The sequence below is a fragment of the Kalmanozyma brasiliensis genome (genome assembly GCF_000497045.1).
Source record: "Kalmanozyma brasiliensis GHG001 unplaced genomic scaffold PSEUBRA_SCAF1, whole genome shotgun sequence".
Taxonomy (NCBI): domain Eukaryota; kingdom Fungi; phylum Basidiomycota; class Ustilaginomycetes; order Ustilaginales; genus Kalmanozyma; species Kalmanozyma brasiliensis.
In genome coordinates this window covers 859,489-874,739 of record NW_015961948.1, presented here as the reverse complement: position 1 = coordinate 874,739, position 15,251 = coordinate 859,489, and the positions used below count along the sequence as shown (strand labels likewise).

Genomic DNA, 15,251 nt, shown 5'->3' with positions numbered 1-15,251 from the left:
TCTCTCGAGTCACCAATTCACCGTATACCAGCATCTTGTCTCCGCATCGCATACTTGTATCCATTCATCAGCATTGTATTTCTAAACCACTCATTCTTGCACTCGACCGTAAAATCGTACGATCTTGCACAACCACAACCTCTTTGCTGTCTGTGTCTGTCTGAAGTGATATGCTTGCATTGCATCTTACTTGGCGGCACTTGTCACGCTTGGGCCAGCCTTGGCCACGTCTCCGCCAGCCAAATGCGCCAAAGCCCTCACGAACTCGATAGGCTTCAAGATCTCCGTCGCGCCATAGGTGATCTTCTTCCCCACCGTACCCGCTGCTCCTGGGGCTTGTCCACCCGCCGCCGTCGTGCGCGCCGCATACTCCTGCAGATTGGCAAACTCGACATACCCACCTCCGCCGACGACAAACACGATAGCTTCGCTAAACACCTGTCTCGCCTTGACGCCGCCTGCTCCTGCCGCCCCGCGCGTTCGCGGGGCTTTGGGATCGAAAAACAGATACTCGTCCGTCTCCTTGAGCGCTTGGGCGTTTGCTCCCTGCGGCTCCATCAGTGAGGCCACCAGACGGGTGATGGTGAGATCCTTCTGAGCGGGGAGGAAGTTTTTCACCCCCTGGACCAGGTTTTCCAACCCAGTATCTTTAAGTCGATCGGTCAATCGAGAGGAGAGTGAGGAGAAACCTTTGAAACCCGCACTCGGCTCCGTCGTCGTTGCGGGTGCAGGCGCGGAGGCGAGCATCGTCATCCGAGTCAACTCGCGCACCTTTTTGACATACGTCAACGCCGATAGATCCGCTCCTTGTTCCCGGAGGATTCGTTCGAAGTCTTCCACGTCGGACCGGGACAGCGCAGAATCGGGTGCGGAGAGGTAGAAGATGATGAAGAGCCGCAACTTGTCGTTGACATCCTCCAACGATTGGTCGCGAACCACCTCGAGAATCGCCTCCTTCTTCTGGCGTGCGATGGCTTCTTCCAACTGGAAAAGCGTGTCGAGCCCGCGCGATTTGATGCCCTGCAGCAAAGACGTGGCGATGTTCATGTGCGCGTCGATGGTCGATTTGCGCTGCGTCAGCTCGGGCAGTGCCGTAATGGCCGCTTTCAGATGCGCCGCATTGGACGTCGCATCCAGCTGCCCGACCTCGTCCATGCTGCTGATCCCCGTCGAGCGCGTAATCTCCGCAGCATCCGATTTATACCGGTTCAACTCGTGATCGATATCCTCCGCCACCTGCGGAAAAGGGGTAGCCGAGTTCTTGGACCAGAAAAAGTCCTTCGAGTCGAGATCGTACGTCTTTTTACTGCTGATTCCGTTTTCGCTCGAAACCACCGTCACGCGGTTCAGCTGCAGATCCAACACATCCTGAACCAGCGCTTGGTACGTCCAGCTGTGCGCAAGCATGGGGACCAGGTCGACGTTGCGATCGAGAACCACGAGGAGCGGTCGAGAGGAGGACCAGCTGGGATGACTGGCAGAGGATTCGGAGAAGAGGTTGGTGCCGCCGCGAGAGCTGGTGATGTGCTCGCGGATCTTGGACTCGAGCTTGCGGGCGACGAGTTCGGCGGCGTTGCCTCGAGGCGAGCGGATGATGGGGAGCGCTCCCATGGTTGCTAGGGTGGAGAAGAGGCCGGCGGCGATGCGGTCGGTGGCATCTTCGACGTCCTTTTGGCCGGACTTGGGGTCGTTGAGACGCTCGTAGGTTGTGAGGCTGGTTGATGCAGAGGCAGCAGCGCCGTTCGTGGCAGCTGTACTGGAGGTAGGCGTCGATGCATCCGGAAGAAGCTCGAACAGGTTCGGCTCGAGGACGATGAAGTTCAAGTACTGATCGTAAACCTGCTGTACCAGTTGCCCTGTCCCATCTGCTGCTACAAGGTTGGCAAACTCCTCCATCACAGCTTTGGGCACGGTGCTGGTGAAGTTGACGTAAAAGCTTTCATAGAGCATCCGCTTCATGTCCTGCGCGATCCGTTGAACGTTCTGGGAGGTGGGCGAGACAAAGTAGACGGCAGGTACGTCTGGAAGTGGTGGCCGATCCGAATGCAGCTGCATATGCAACGTGACACCGTTCTCTCGCAGATCTTGGACTCGTAGTGACGTGGCTAGGATGTCCTTGGAGACCTTGTCCATGATGAGCACCTTCCATACTGGTGGGCCGGATGGGATGGCTGGGTCCGCGCCGCCTGCTCCTGTCGCAGAGTCAGTATGACCAGCCGCGGACCCTGGTCTCGAGTTGTAATTCGATCCTGGTGCGGATGATGTGGACGCGGCATGGTTGAAGGACGAGGTGTTGAGGTTGAGGAGGGAGAGCAACGAGTTGACCTGGGCTATGCGAAGACTCGAGGTGGGAGCCGAAGTTGCTGAGGCCATTATGGATGCCTGCGACCTTGTACGCTCTGGTCTGCCTCCAGACAAAGAGGGATGGCGAGCGCTGTTTTTGATGGATGAGAGCAGGAACGATGATCAAGAAGAGTGTTGGTGTCTGATGCAGGCGACTGGCTGGCTGGCCCATGCTTCAGCAACGTGGAGATCGTAGAACAGCATTTCCGCGCGATATAGTTATTGTCCGAAACGTGTTACACCGTCACCTGTCCTGTGCTCTCGTCAATTTCCCGACTCGCACGCGTCTGTGCGAGATTGGATGCAGCTTGCCGCTCTCTCGCTCGACAAAGCTCTTTAAAAACGGCTATTTCGGCAAAGACTTGAGAAACTGGCGGCCCGACACATCTTCAAGCCTTGCTCGTGACAGCCACACTGCAGCTCAAGGCACTCAGACTTGTACCTAGACAGGTGGGCATACGCTCAGACTACCGCGGCTGTCAATTTTTACGACCTCAGAGAGAATCATAAAGCTGAAGGAGCGCAATCGAGCTACGCAACTGGGGAGCACCGGCCGCAAATCCTAAAAAAGAAGCCGGCAACCGGTTCATATGCGCGACCCTGTGCGAGCCACGCCATTGTTGTCGCTGCAAACAGACGTCGCTGTTGACTGAGCACGGCAATGCAGCTGGAGGGCATCGATGCGCAGAGTGGGCGCAACGACTCGAAGCTACAACCAGATAGTAGATGTAGTGTATGCTGGTTGCGTGGCTTTCACGCCATGCTCACTGACGCTGAGACACCTGAGCACGGACTGGCTGAAATCCTGAAAAGGTGACTGCTATCTCGCTTAGAAATAGCCTCTCCAAGAGGGTCCAGCCGAAACGCTTCCATTCCACCACACACCAACAAGCCCACCTCCGACGAGATCACCTTCATCTTGCTCGCACGGTCGCGCACGGCCAACTCAATATCTAGCGAACACTCGCTACTCGACGAACCCTTCCACCATGACCAAGACAGGAGCGCGCGAGATGGGTCGCGAACCAACATCCGAAGAGGAGCTGCCAATCGAGCCTGCCGTATTCGAGCAAGGTGTCAACTCGCCGTCCCGCACCGGTGTTCCCGAGATCGCCGAAGCGCTTGAGGTGGACGAGATCGATGCGGATCTCTACAAGTCCTTGACGCTGTGGAAGCCTGCCCGAGCGCGCGGCGTCTTTGGCGGCCAGGTCATCGCGCAAGCCGTCGCAGCATCCAACAAGACCGTTCGCGAAGGCATGCTACTTCACTCGCTTCACAGCTACTTCCTCCTCGCGGGTGACGAGACCAAGCCAATCATCTACCAGGTCCGACGTGTTCGCGATGGTGGATCGTACGTCACCCGCTCCGTCAACGCTCTTCAAAATGGCAGGACGATCTTCACCATCATCCTGAGCTACCAGAAGCCCGAGCCGAACGAGCCGGTGTTCGCCATCCCCCTCCCCTCGCTCGATGCGGATGGAAAGCATCTCCTCGAGTCCATCACAGGCTCGCACGCTACCGGCAATCACTCTGCGCGCCCGATCAACTTCAAAGCCCTCGCCTCACCGATGGAGTGTCCGCTCAACGAGAAGCGATACCAGGAGGTCCTACAGCACGGCAATCCCGACCCCCGCGTCCGAAAAGTCCTCGAAGGATGGATCAGCGATCGTCAAGCATCACCCGTCGAGATCCGAGATGCTCTTCCGGGCATGTACGACCGCAACGGCATCCCGACTCCCGGCAACCAACAGGCGTTTTGGATGCGAACTCGACGTCCCATGGCCGGAGGCCTCGAAGCGCAAAAAGTCGCCCTGGCGTACGCATCCGATTTCTACCTCCTGAGCACAGTTCCGAAGGCGCTCAACAATAGTAGGCGGATCAAAATGATGGCGAGCCTGGACCATAGCATGTGGTTCTACCAGCCGTTTGAGGTGCACGAGTGGTTGCTGTTCATGATGCAGACCCAGGCAGCGTCGAATGGGCGCGGAGTCGTGATTGGACGGATCTATAGGGAAGATGGCACGCTCGTGGCTGTCGTTTCGCAAGAGGGTCTGATCAGGGGTCAGACCAGCAAACCCAAAGATGCGGCGCCGAAGGACAAGGCGAAGCTCTAGAATGGAGAGTTTGCAATGTCTGTACACCTTTGTCTCGTTATCACCAATCGAGAAGTTCCCGTATATCAAACCACAACAGGCCAAGAGCCCCGCTGAATGTGAAGAGCACGTCAAATTGCCAAACTTCAGTACCGAGCGCTGCAGAGCAGCTGCATCGATCAGGCAAAGCTCGATCCGGTCCTCGAGTGTGTACGGAAGGGCGAGCTTCTGGAAGCGAAGGAAAAGTCTGCCAGATTGGCTGCCGTGCTGCTCGTCGGCAAACGGCCCGCTCCACCAAATCCGATGCTGGCATTCGAGAACGAGATGGAAGAATCCGCGTCGTATCCAGCGCCGCCACCTACCGCCGGTACATCTCTCGGTCTGATCTGCGCAATCCTCTTGTTAAGCTGGTGCACCTTCTCCTTGGCCTCAGCCAACATCACCGCCTCACTCCCCAACATCTTCTCCACCTTCTTCAACTGTTCTCCGCCCAACATCCCATCCTGCACCCCCGTCGACCACCTACGCTGCTCGCGCATCGCATCCATCTGCGGTCGCAACAACGACAGCTGATGGCTCAAAAGCTCCGCTTTCGCCGCGAGCGCCTTCCTATTCGACCTCGTATCCACGCTGATCTCCCCCTTGGCGTCCCTCGACACGCCCACCTCGGCCGCGATGCGCTCGAGCTCCTCGAACCATTTGGTCTCGTACATGGACAGCCTGGGTTGGTGCGAGTCCATGAGACGCTGCAACGCCTTATCGATGCGTGCGACCAATTGAAGTTGGGTGCGGGCGAGCTGGGAGACGCGTTCGCTGAGAACGCCCTGGCCGCCCAACTTGTCGCATCGCAGACGGACGGTGTTGAGCTTTTCGAGCTGGCGCGTCATCTCGCGTACTTGCAGGTCGAGCCGCGCTTGCACGGCGTTTCCGGCTGAAACGACGTCCCGGATCTCGTGGCGGTACGTCTCGACTGTCTTGCCGAGCGTGCGGAGGAGTTCGGGCGTGATCTGAAGCTCGGTCTTGGTCGATGCGCCGGCGAGGGCCGCTCGACGAGGCTGACTCGGCAGTCCCTGGACGCCGGCCGACTGGGCAAAGATCGATGGTGGTCGAAAAGGCGTCTCGCCGAGAAGGGAGACGTAGGGCTTCGCACCATCGGCAGCGTCACCCGATCCGACCGCAACAGAGTGATCTCGGGTCGTGTCGAAGTCAAGCGTATCTTGCTCTACACGCAGCGAAAGCTCGACACCGACCAGCTGCCGATCGACGGTCACTGCAAGGAACGCGTACGACAGGTACACGTCCGAGAGAATGCACACAGCGGTCACCGGGTTGACCTCGAGACCTTTGTTGCTGCCAGGCGCGAGCGTGTTGACCACCCAGACGACCTCAGTGTTGTGGCCCTGATGGAGCATCTTGACGAGCGCTTGCTCGCGCGATTCCGTGCCGGCGAGCGAAGTGTCGTTGCCAGCATCGTTGTCGAGCTCGTCCTGCGAGGGCAAATTGAGTGCCTCGATGAGCTTCCGTGCCCACGGAGCAAAGCCGAGGCACTGTGCACCGAAAGCGTGATAGATATACACCGTGTCGCCGTACAGCGGATCTCGTACGAAGCATGGTTTGTGAGCCGCCATCTGATCCAGCAGCAGATCTGAAGCTGCGGATTGAGACGCGACGCCATTGTCAGTTGCTGTGTCAAGCAGACCAAGATCGATGGTCTCGTAGATGAGCAATGACGGGAGCTCCTCTGGGTCTTCGAGGGTGAGAGCTTCCAGCTCGTCTGCCTCGTCTTCGGTGTCCGAGAGGCCATAGCGATTCGTCTTCAGCGGCTTGCTTTGGCGGGGCGCTCTAGATCGCTGTCCAGATGGCTTCGAGTTCCAAGCTGCTTCGACAGGTTCGAAAAGGAGTGCGACATCCACTCGTCCGTCGTGGCCAACGATGCTGAGTGCTGCCACGCCTGTCACGACATCGCTTGGTGTGTCGTCAGCGCCCTCGTCGGTGAGCCAAGTCCACATGAGGTCACACGCCACGCTCTCTCGCTCGTCGCACAGCTCCACAGGAGCCGGCTTGAGCAAGAATGGACCTTGAGGTCTTGGCGCTTTCTTCGCACTACCGCCCTGAGCGATGTTCTGCCTATAAGACCAAGAAGGAGGATGCAGCCGGACGGGGCCATCGTGCAGCTCGGCGACTCCCTCTGCTCCCTCATCTTGTCGTCCCGAGCCTACTGGCGAGTCTATCAGTTGGTCAAGGTCCATCGTGGACGTGGACCACGATCGAGCAGACCGCTCCGGACCGGGCGTAACGGAGCTCTGTCGTCTTCGGTCCTCCCCCGAATCCCTCGCCGAGCCTTTCGATGCCTGCTTGAGCAGGGAGTTCACGTAGCGGAGCTGAGTGTCGACATTGGACGTGTTCTGCGTCTCGAGTGATTGCGCACGATACGACGCGAGCTTGGCGAGATTGTGGATATACGCAGCAGGCACGCTGGCGTTCTTGGGCAGGAACGGGCATAGTGCCCAGACATCGCCGTTCTTCATCAAACCGAAGACGGTGAGTGGGGACCAGTCGGCGAGATGCCCGGAGCGAGATGCGGCATATGTTGATGTCTCTTCCGTGTCGTGATCGAAAGGCGTCGAGCGAGGGGAGGCTGGACTTGACACGCACAGGGAGAAACTGACGGCTGTGGTAGCGTCGTCGTCATCTGCAGACAGACCGACGGTTCGTGTGCTTTGGTCGGAGCTGCGGTAGGCGACACTCGGAGTTGCTGAGCGCGAACGAGAGCGCTGTGATGCTGCGTGATTGTGTGTTGGCAGGAAAGATGCGGTCTGTTGGGGTTCTTCGGCGTCCCTGGCCACGTCGTATTCTCGAAGCAAACCATCTTCTGTGAGTACCAGAAATGAAGTGCCGTTCTCGCCCCATGGATGCCAGTCCACTTTCGACACGATGGCATCCGAGTGCGCAGAGTGGTAGTAGGGCCCAATAGATACTGTCTGACAGACGATCTCACGATCGACGTGCTTGGTGTAGCCTGTACGAGGCATGACGACGAGCGTGATCTGGCTATCACCCACACAAGCGAGAAGCTTGCCTGTCGGATTGATGCAGATGTGTCGAATATCGAATTCGATGCCTTTCCCGTGAGCTGGCATTAAGACTTTGTAAGAGGTAGACGCCATACTTGATGAAGAGGGGAAAGGCGAGAAAGGCGGATTGGTAGCCAATGCTTTGGCATCTACCAACGATGCGATTCGGACTTCATTGTTGACGACGGCGATGAGATCCGTGCCTCTGATGGTCATGAGTCTTGTGTGTGCGCCGGGGATACTTGACGAGGCTGAAATCCCATCCAATGCTGGTGGAGACGCGAAGATGGCGTGAGACGACAGCTGCCGGAGCCATTGCGGATCGCCCAAGGTGGGATCCGGCGACTGCGGGTACCCACCCAGAGCGGCTTGTGTGTTGCTCATAGTGCCTCTCCTCCTGTTAGAAAACAGCGGCTTGTGGCAGAATGCCGAGATGGTGTGGGATTGGAACGAGATGCGGCAGGTCAAGGCCAAAGGTGTTGGTTTGCTTTCTTCTAAGAATTGCGGCTTGAGCGTGACTTGGGTTGGAATGGTCAAGCTTACATAACCCAAAATCGCTTTGTGTTGGACTTTGGACCCTGCGTTCTCCACTTTCCTCGAGTTGCATGTATGCACCTTCCCTCTGACCTCTCATCACCACACGGCAGCTGCAGGCTGAGCTCGGACCCGCTCAGAACGGCGGCATCTAGCAAGATGGATGCAGAAGCGGGACCCGGCAGGAAAAGTTCGCGCCGGTTCGCACGCAGCGCGGTATCCAGCGACAACATACAGCTGTCGCGTCTCGCTGCTATGAACGTGGACGCGGATAGCGACGAGGCCGAGTTCGGAGCACTTGCATTCGGCACCTACGACGACGACGAGGAAGACTCTAACTCAAGCGAACCGGAATGGGACGAGGAAGATGTATCCGATGCGAGTGCCAACGACACGAGGAAGGCACTCTCCAAAAAGCCGCCAAGGAAGGCTTCTTCTTCAACGCGGATGGCCGGGGCTCCAAGTAAGCACTTCAAGCGCAACCGAAGCCGACACGGGGCAGCGAGAGATGACGACTCAAATGACGAGGACGAAGATGATGTTGACGACTCAGCGGCGGAGGATGCCATGAACCTGGATGGTCTTGATCCTCAGCTCTTCGGCCACGCCGGTCCTTCTAAGCCAAGGCCACACGAAAACGAAGCCGACGATGCAGAAGCAGACTTCGAGCCGGAGTCCTTTCAACGTCTTGTCAGCTCACTGCAAGACACATCTCGAGAGGCTGGCGCGCTGCGTCAGCGCTGGGACACCTCCATCGAGGCTGAGAACGCCGAATTCGAAAATGAGCTGCGTGCAGCTGCGGGCTTCAAGCAGAAACGTCGGGCGCGCCGAAAGGCACACGAGCAGCCCCTGTCGCCGGAGGTGCAGGCTCTTCTAGCTGACGCAAACATGGCGTACGTCGAGCACCGTCTCTACGACGCCATCCCCAAGCTCGAAGAAGTGATCCGTATCGAACCCAACGTCAAGACTGCCTGGAAGACGCTAGGGCTGATCTACGAAGAGTTGGGCGAGGAAGAGAAGAGCATACAGTGTCGAATCATCGGCACTCATCTCGAGTCTGGCGCATCGGGAGAATGGAAGCGGCTTGCATATCGTTCCATCGCCCAAATGCTGTACCGACAAGCGATCTACTGCTTCCAGCAAGCCATCAAGATCAACAAGTCGGACATCGACAGCATCTGGGATCGTGCTCTACTATTGCGAGACTTGGGTGACTACAAAGCTGCCATCAACGGCATGCTCGATATTCTCAAGCTGCAGTCGTATGATGCGTCTGTCGTCCAGGAGCTTGTTCCCATGCTTGTAAGCACCGGCGATTACGATCGCGGAATCGAGGTGCTGGAGCGATGGCGAAAGTCAAGCATGGAAGCCTTTCCGTCACCCACGACCGATGGGCTGCTGGACCCCGCCTTGACAGGCGCAAACGAAGCCGAAAGCGCAAGTCAACCGGTCGGTACTGCCCCGACCTCCAACAACTTCCGCATCTCAGAGCTGGTCACCCTTGCCGACCTCATGCTCTTGACACGCAAGCCCCTCGAGACGGTCAAGCTTCTCCGACAGACTGCTCGGTGGCTCGACGGTCGAGTCAACGAAAACTTCTGGGACCCTGTCAACGACGACCGCGAATTCGACGGTGATATCGACCCACAGATCCGCAAGGAGCGCGATCAAGAAGGCTACGGACGACAAGTCGAGAACGCAGAATCGCACATGCTCGATCCCGAGATCCGTCTCCGCCTAGGCAAGGCTCGAATGATGCTGGGTGACGTAGCCGAAGCCAAGCATCACTTCGACATTCTCACCGAAGGCGATCCTGGGGACAGGCCTCAGATTTTTGCCGAGATCGGCGACTGCTACTACGAGCACAAGTTCTGGCCTGAAGCGCTAGACGTGCTCACGGACCTTGCCACCACAGAGTATGCGACGGACGAAGTGTCGCTGTACGCTAAACTGGCCGCGTGCAATCACGTGCTTGGAGAGCTGGAAGAGGCAGCTCGGCTGTACGAGCCTGTCGTCGAGGCTTCGCCAGATACCCTGGAATGGCAGATGCGGCTCGCAGAGGTGTACGAAGGGCTGGGAGAAAAGGAGAAGTCGTTGGAAGTACTTCAGCAGGTCATGCGAATCTTGCAGATGCAAAGGGAGGCCGGAGCCCAGACCGAGACTGCATATGGTGCGTCTGGGACGACACAGTCCGGCATCGCAAATGACGGGTCGCTGTCCTTCTTCGACGAGATGGGTGCGACTCCCGCAGCAAAGGCGTCACTCGCCAAACGGGCGAGGATGAACTACAACCGAGAACAGAGGCTCAAGCTGGAAGCGCAGCGAGAGCAGGAGACGCAGCTCGCCTGGCGACGACTCGAGTTGCTCGACCCTCACGTCTTCATCGAAGGCTTCTGGAGGCACGACGTCGCCATCAACAAAGAGACCGAAGAAGCGATGGGACCTTTTTACATTTCGTCCGAGAGTGTAGAGGCCCGTGAGAAGCGGTATCGACAGACAGCGCAATGGCTGGAAGAAGCCAGCAGCCTCATCGACGCTTTACGCCTCAATCCTCGTCTCAACGGTCACCATCTCAAGCGGCGTCGACCGGGAGGCAACCGTACCGCTGCGGGCAGACAGCGCCGACAAGAAGCCATCGCGTCCGGCACACTCGCGAGTCTCCTCAACACACGCGGCGGCGGTGGACCCACCACAATCTCCACTCAAGCCAAGAACCTTCTCCACCGCCTGCAAGATCAGCTCGTCGAGGACGAAGCTACCTCCGACCTCGGTGACGGCAGCGAAGCTGGCGACGCCTCGCGCCAACGTTCCGAGCCCGGCCCCAAACAGCTCGACATGTCCAAATTCCGCGGTCTACCGATCGAGCATTGGATCGCGCTCTTCTCCAAATATTGCTTCCTGCTCGTCAAATCCGGCGAACCCATCACGGTGGTCAATACGCTTCTGCAGTCGCTGCACACGAGCGCGGTGGTGTGGGGCATGTTTGATCGGATGCTCGTCGTCCAGCTGTCGTGGCTCTCGTGCGCGCTCTACGTGCAAGACTGGCCGACGGTGTGGAGCGCAGTGCGCTGGTTGGCGCAGGAGATGCAGTTTCATAATCTGCCGCTGAAGCTGGGCGCCAGTCTGGCGAATGCGACCGGGTTTCACAGTTTGGGGAAGATGATCGGGAATAATGATATCAAGTTCTATCAGAGGAGGATGAGATCGGGGGAGGCGGTGGCGAGGGGGGTGCAGTGTCGATTTTCGACGACCAACAAGCGATGGCAGGTGCCGGTGGCGGTGTACAACTCGTTGACGAAGACCGATGGTGCTGGTCACCTGCGACAGGCGAATGATGAGAGAGACGACGGAGAGGACGACGTTCATGCTGAGGACTCGGACGGATCCCTATCAGACGAGCCCTCCTCCACGTCCGCCCCTTTCAGCTCAGCCCCATCCCAAGACATCAAAGGCGATCGACCCGACCCAGCTCTGGCCATCCGTCTCGCTCGACCCACCAAACCCTCGCCCCTCGCCGAACTCCACTACGGCTACATGCTCCTCTACTCGGGCGGCTTTCAATCCTCGGCCGCCTTCTTTGGTCGCGCTTTCGCCGTCCAACCCGCCGATCCGCTGCTCTGCCTCGTCACCGCCACCGCCTTCCTCGGTCGCAGCACCAACCGTCAAACCGACAACCGCCATCATATGATCCTCACCGCCCTATCGTTCCTCCAGGACTACCGGAAGTTCAGGGAGGAGGGAAAGTGGGCCGAGATGGAGTACAACGCCGCTAGAGCTCTGCATCATGTTGGTCTGGTGCATTTGGCCGAGCGAAGGTATAGGAATGTTTTGGAGTATAACGGAGAGGGAGAAGGGTGGGGGATGAAAAGGGAGGCAGCGTGGAATTTGGCCTTGATCTACACGACGAGTGGGAGTGCCGACAGGGCGAGGGAGCTGTATGAGCGGTATCTGACGGTGTAGCTCGCTAAGCAAGGAGGATGAATGCATTGCATGGGATCGTGTGCTTGTGTGAATGAGGGTATCTGCTTCGTGTTGAAACCAGTGCTTCGAAGGCACATCCTCACGTCTGGTTGTCACCATGTCGAGCGATCCTTCACACATCTTCCTGCTTGATCGTCACATCGCCCTCACCTCCAGCTAGGTCCCTCACTCCACCGCCGTCCTCTCCCAAGATCGCAGCACGAGCATTGACCCTAGCGCTGTTGGCAATGGTGTTTGCGAGCGTCTCGGTATCCATATCATCCCCCTCGTCTTCCTCTGCCGCTACCACGCCCGCTTCTTCGCGTGAAACCGAGTCGTCCTCCGCATCGACGCTCCTCTTCTTTCGCAGTGACTGGTGGGTTCGCAAAAGCAGCGTTTTGGCTTCTCGCTTCTCGCGCATGCGCTCGGCGAGGAGCTTGGAAAGGTTGTTGAGCTTCGGTTTGCGGGGTGCGGATTCGTCTGGTGGGGCAATGGCGGAGGAAAGTGGCGAGGAGAACGGTGCGGCGTCTGACGAGTCCATCGGGGTGGACGTGTGCGAGTCGACCTGCTCCTCCACAGCCAGTGAGGTATCCGGTGTGGCGACTGCATCCTGCTCTTCTGCCTTCAAGTCAGCTTCCGCGTCGACGGCTCTGGCCAGAGCCAGCCCGCTTGTCCCCGCTCTCAGTCTTCTGGACCTTGTCACCTTCCCTTCCTGCTCCTCTTCGTCCTCCTTCTTAATGGTCACATTCCCGATCTCCGTATCCTCGCTCTCACCTCTACCCGTCCCGCATTCATAAGCGCTATTGGGCAGCAGAATGTTACCATATTCATCTCGCCTCGCCTGCACCGCAATGTCCACGATCCAGTCCACACAGCCCACGCGCGACGGCAGAGCTGCTGGAATGAGCGCGATGAGCTTCAGCACTGCCGCTGAATGTGGTAGCGCATCGTCCGGGTGGATCTTGGCGAGAATGCGTGGTTTGCGTGACGTGCTCGAGACATACTTGGGCTTGAGCTCGATGATGGAGGTGCTTGTGCTGGCTGCGGAGGTCGAGGCGGATGCAGTGGATGAGTCGAGCGTGGAGTCAGGGTTGGAGTCGGACGGGCGAGGACGGCGACGACGCACGATGCGACGGGAGGATTTGGGGAAGCGAAAGATCATTGCGACCAGACGGACTAGTCGGACTGTCTCTTTGTAGGTGAGTGGTGAAGGGGAATCATGCGTGACAGCGGAAGCCGCGATGTCCGCTTCGCCGTCTAGAAGGGCGTGCCGATGGATAGCTCGAGCGATCAAATGCGTTGCATAGGCGGCGGCCTCAGGCTGGGTTTGCCTCGTTTGCTTGCATGCGGCTCCAATGGAAGGAGAGTCTTTCGTGTCGGTCACCTCATCTTCGATCTTGATCTCCGTTACGCTGGACGGAGGCAGGTCTTCAGTATCGTCGTTGGTCACTGACCCCTCGCTCGAGGTCTGACCGGCTCCACTCGCTTCGTCTTCCTCTGACTCTCCCGCCTCTGCTGCATCTGCTGACGTTGCCAACTCGTCTTCTTCCGTCTTTACTCCTGCATCAACATCAACGTGCTCGCCGTCATCGCTGTCGAATCTGCTGAGCCTCGCTCGCTTCTTCTCTCGCCTCGCGACCTTGATTGGACACCGTTTCGGCCTGAAATCCTGCCAAAAGATCTCGTCGGTCGCCGTGCGCTCCACCGAGGTGTTTGACAGCGACGAGAGCGGGTCTGTCGAGACGAATGCAGACGAAGAGGACGGTCCGGCGAGCGTAGATGACGATGAAGCCGTGTCGAGAGTCCACGCCCAAGGAGCCGTCATGTTGGCGATGGGATGCTCAAGCTGCATGCTGAGGGGATGTTGTAGCATGAAGCTGAGTTGGGAATGAGGTGTCTCGGAAGATGGGAGTTGTGATTTTTGGACCCTGAAAAGCGCACGGCGGACTGAGAAAAAGAGAGCAACACGGCGCGCGTGACGCGTTGATTGGGCGCTCTGCTGAGCGATCTTCTTGGTCACTTCGCCTTTCAGTCTCCCTGTTCACAGTCAAGCACAGCCCAAGGCCACAATGGTGACGATGAGATGATTGCAATGCTAGAAGTACAGATGCGAACGAAGAGAGAGTAGTTGCGTGTAGTGGTGCTGAACTGGTGGAAGAGTGTCAATGGTTGCCGGCCAGGAAGTCCTTCATCATCCTCGCGCCATCCTGTCCATTCCTGAGCAGCACCCGCTCGGACTCCTCCATGCCCTGCAGAAACTCGGTGATCTCGGCGCTCATCGCGTTACCCGCGCTCATGCCCAACGTCGGTCCATCAGAAACCATCGCCGCAATCGCCTGTGCTGAAGCGAATCCTCTCTGATCTCCGTCCGCTGCTGCTGTTGTCGTCCCCGACGAGAGTGACGAAAGATGCTGTGACTGCTGAAAGATCTGTGCTATCCTCCCAATATATGCTTTGGAGAGCACTTGCATCTCTGTGTCGTCGTCATCCATGAGTTGGGCGAGCCGCGCACCGAGTGCGTACCAGTGGATGTTCTGATGTCGCAATTGGACCGAGGTCGGTGTCGCGTCGAGCGCCGCCTTGACTCGGGTGGAGAAGGACTTGGGCTTGTTGATCGACACGATGTTGTTGAGCGCCATGAGCTCGGCTAGCCAGAAGGGAAGCTCGACGCGGGAGAGGGCTTTGATGTCGCGTTCCTCGTTGGATTGGATCTGACCCATGTTGGGCACGTCGACGTTGAAGGTGCATGGTAGCTTTTGCGAGTCGGCGAGAAAGTCGTCGACGTTCCAGTAGTTGTGGTCCATCTTGCTGCTATGGTGTGCGTGTCTGCGTCATCCGAGGCGGAGTCGAGGTGTGGTCGTAGTTGGTTGGCTACGTTGGTGCGGACGCCGAAAGTGTGGAGGCGAACCTTGGGAAAAGTTCCAAGCTGTTACACCGCTGTTTGGTGCATTCCTGAGAAAATGTGCTGGCACGCGAGAGAGCCAAGCCGAGGCGGGCGAGTGTTGTTCTCTCAAGAAATTCCTGCTTCGCTTCCACTCGGCCTTCGCTGTCAAACTCCGCCTGCGCTGCACTCGAAACAACTCACACGACGATCAAACCCAGGCATCCTCAACCTTGGCGCGGTGCTCGAATTTGACTCGGCAAACGACGCTCGCTGTGCCAGTCAGCTCCCGACCTTCCCCTTTTGTCATGCAGATCACTTCCTTCCGCCGGTTGAGCCGCCTCGGTTAGCGAGATGATCTGCACA

The 15,251-nt window shown here is 58.1% G+C and overlaps 6 protein-coding genes across 6 annotated transcripts; 2 read left to right on the top strand and 4 right to left on the bottom strand.

Annotated features, from left to right (window-relative positions):
* Nucleotides 1-186: 186 nt before the first annotated feature.
* On the bottom strand, nucleotides 187-2,373 carry PSEUBRA_000350 (Sec1-like protein; the record flags this gene model as incomplete). Its single annotated transcript, XM_016435933.1, has 1 exon — nucleotides 187-2,373. One exon carries the CDS (start codon nucleotides 2,371-2,373, stop codon nucleotides 187-189), a length of 2,187 nt encoding a protein of 728 aa, XP_016294939.1.
* Nucleotides 2,374-3,332: 959 nt separating this feature from the next.
* On the top strand, nucleotides 3,333-4,457 carry PSEUBRA_000349 (Acyl-CoA thioesterase; the record flags this gene model as incomplete). Its single annotated transcript, XM_016435951.1, has 1 exon — nucleotides 3,333-4,457. One exon carries the CDS (start codon nucleotides 3,333-3,335, stop codon nucleotides 4,455-4,457), a length of 1,125 nt encoding a protein of 374 aa, XP_016294938.1.
* A 158-nt stretch (nucleotides 4,458-4,615) lies between these two features.
* On the bottom strand, nucleotides 4,616-7,894 carry PSEUBRA_000348 (Nucleoporin Nup88; the record flags this gene model as incomplete). The annotated part of the gene is made up of 1 exon (XM_016435943.2): nucleotides 4,616-7,894. One exon carries the CDS (start codon nucleotides 7,892-7,894, stop codon nucleotides 4,616-4,618), a length of 3,279 nt encoding a protein of 1,092 aa, XP_016294937.2.
* Nucleotides 7,895-8,203: 309 nt separating this feature from the next.
* Nucleotides 8,204-12,004, top strand: PSEUBRA_000347 (Tetratricopeptide repeat; the record flags this gene model as incomplete). Its single annotated transcript, XM_016435944.1, has 1 exon — nucleotides 8,204-12,004. One exon carries the CDS (start codon nucleotides 8,204-8,206, stop codon nucleotides 12,002-12,004), a length of 3,801 nt encoding a protein of 1,266 aa, XP_016294936.1.
* Nucleotides 12,005-12,137: 133 nt separating this feature from the next.
* PSEUBRA_000346 (uncharacterized protein) lies at nucleotides 12,138-13,877 on the bottom strand (the record flags this gene model as incomplete). Its single annotated transcript, XM_016435962.2, has 1 exon — nucleotides 12,138-13,877. The coding sequence occupies one exon, from the start codon at nucleotides 13,875-13,877 to the stop codon at nucleotides 12,138-12,140; it is 1,740 nt and encodes a 579-aa protein (XP_016294935.2).
* A 289-nt stretch (nucleotides 13,878-14,166) lies between these two features.
* PSEUBRA_000345 (GINS complex) lies at nucleotides 14,167-14,808 on the bottom strand (the record flags this gene model as incomplete). Its single annotated transcript, XM_059464365.1, has 1 exon — nucleotides 14,167-14,808. One exon carries the CDS (start codon nucleotides 14,806-14,808, stop codon nucleotides 14,167-14,169), a length of 642 nt encoding a protein of 213 aa, XP_059321049.1.
* Nucleotides 14,809-15,251: the final 443 nt, after the last annotated feature.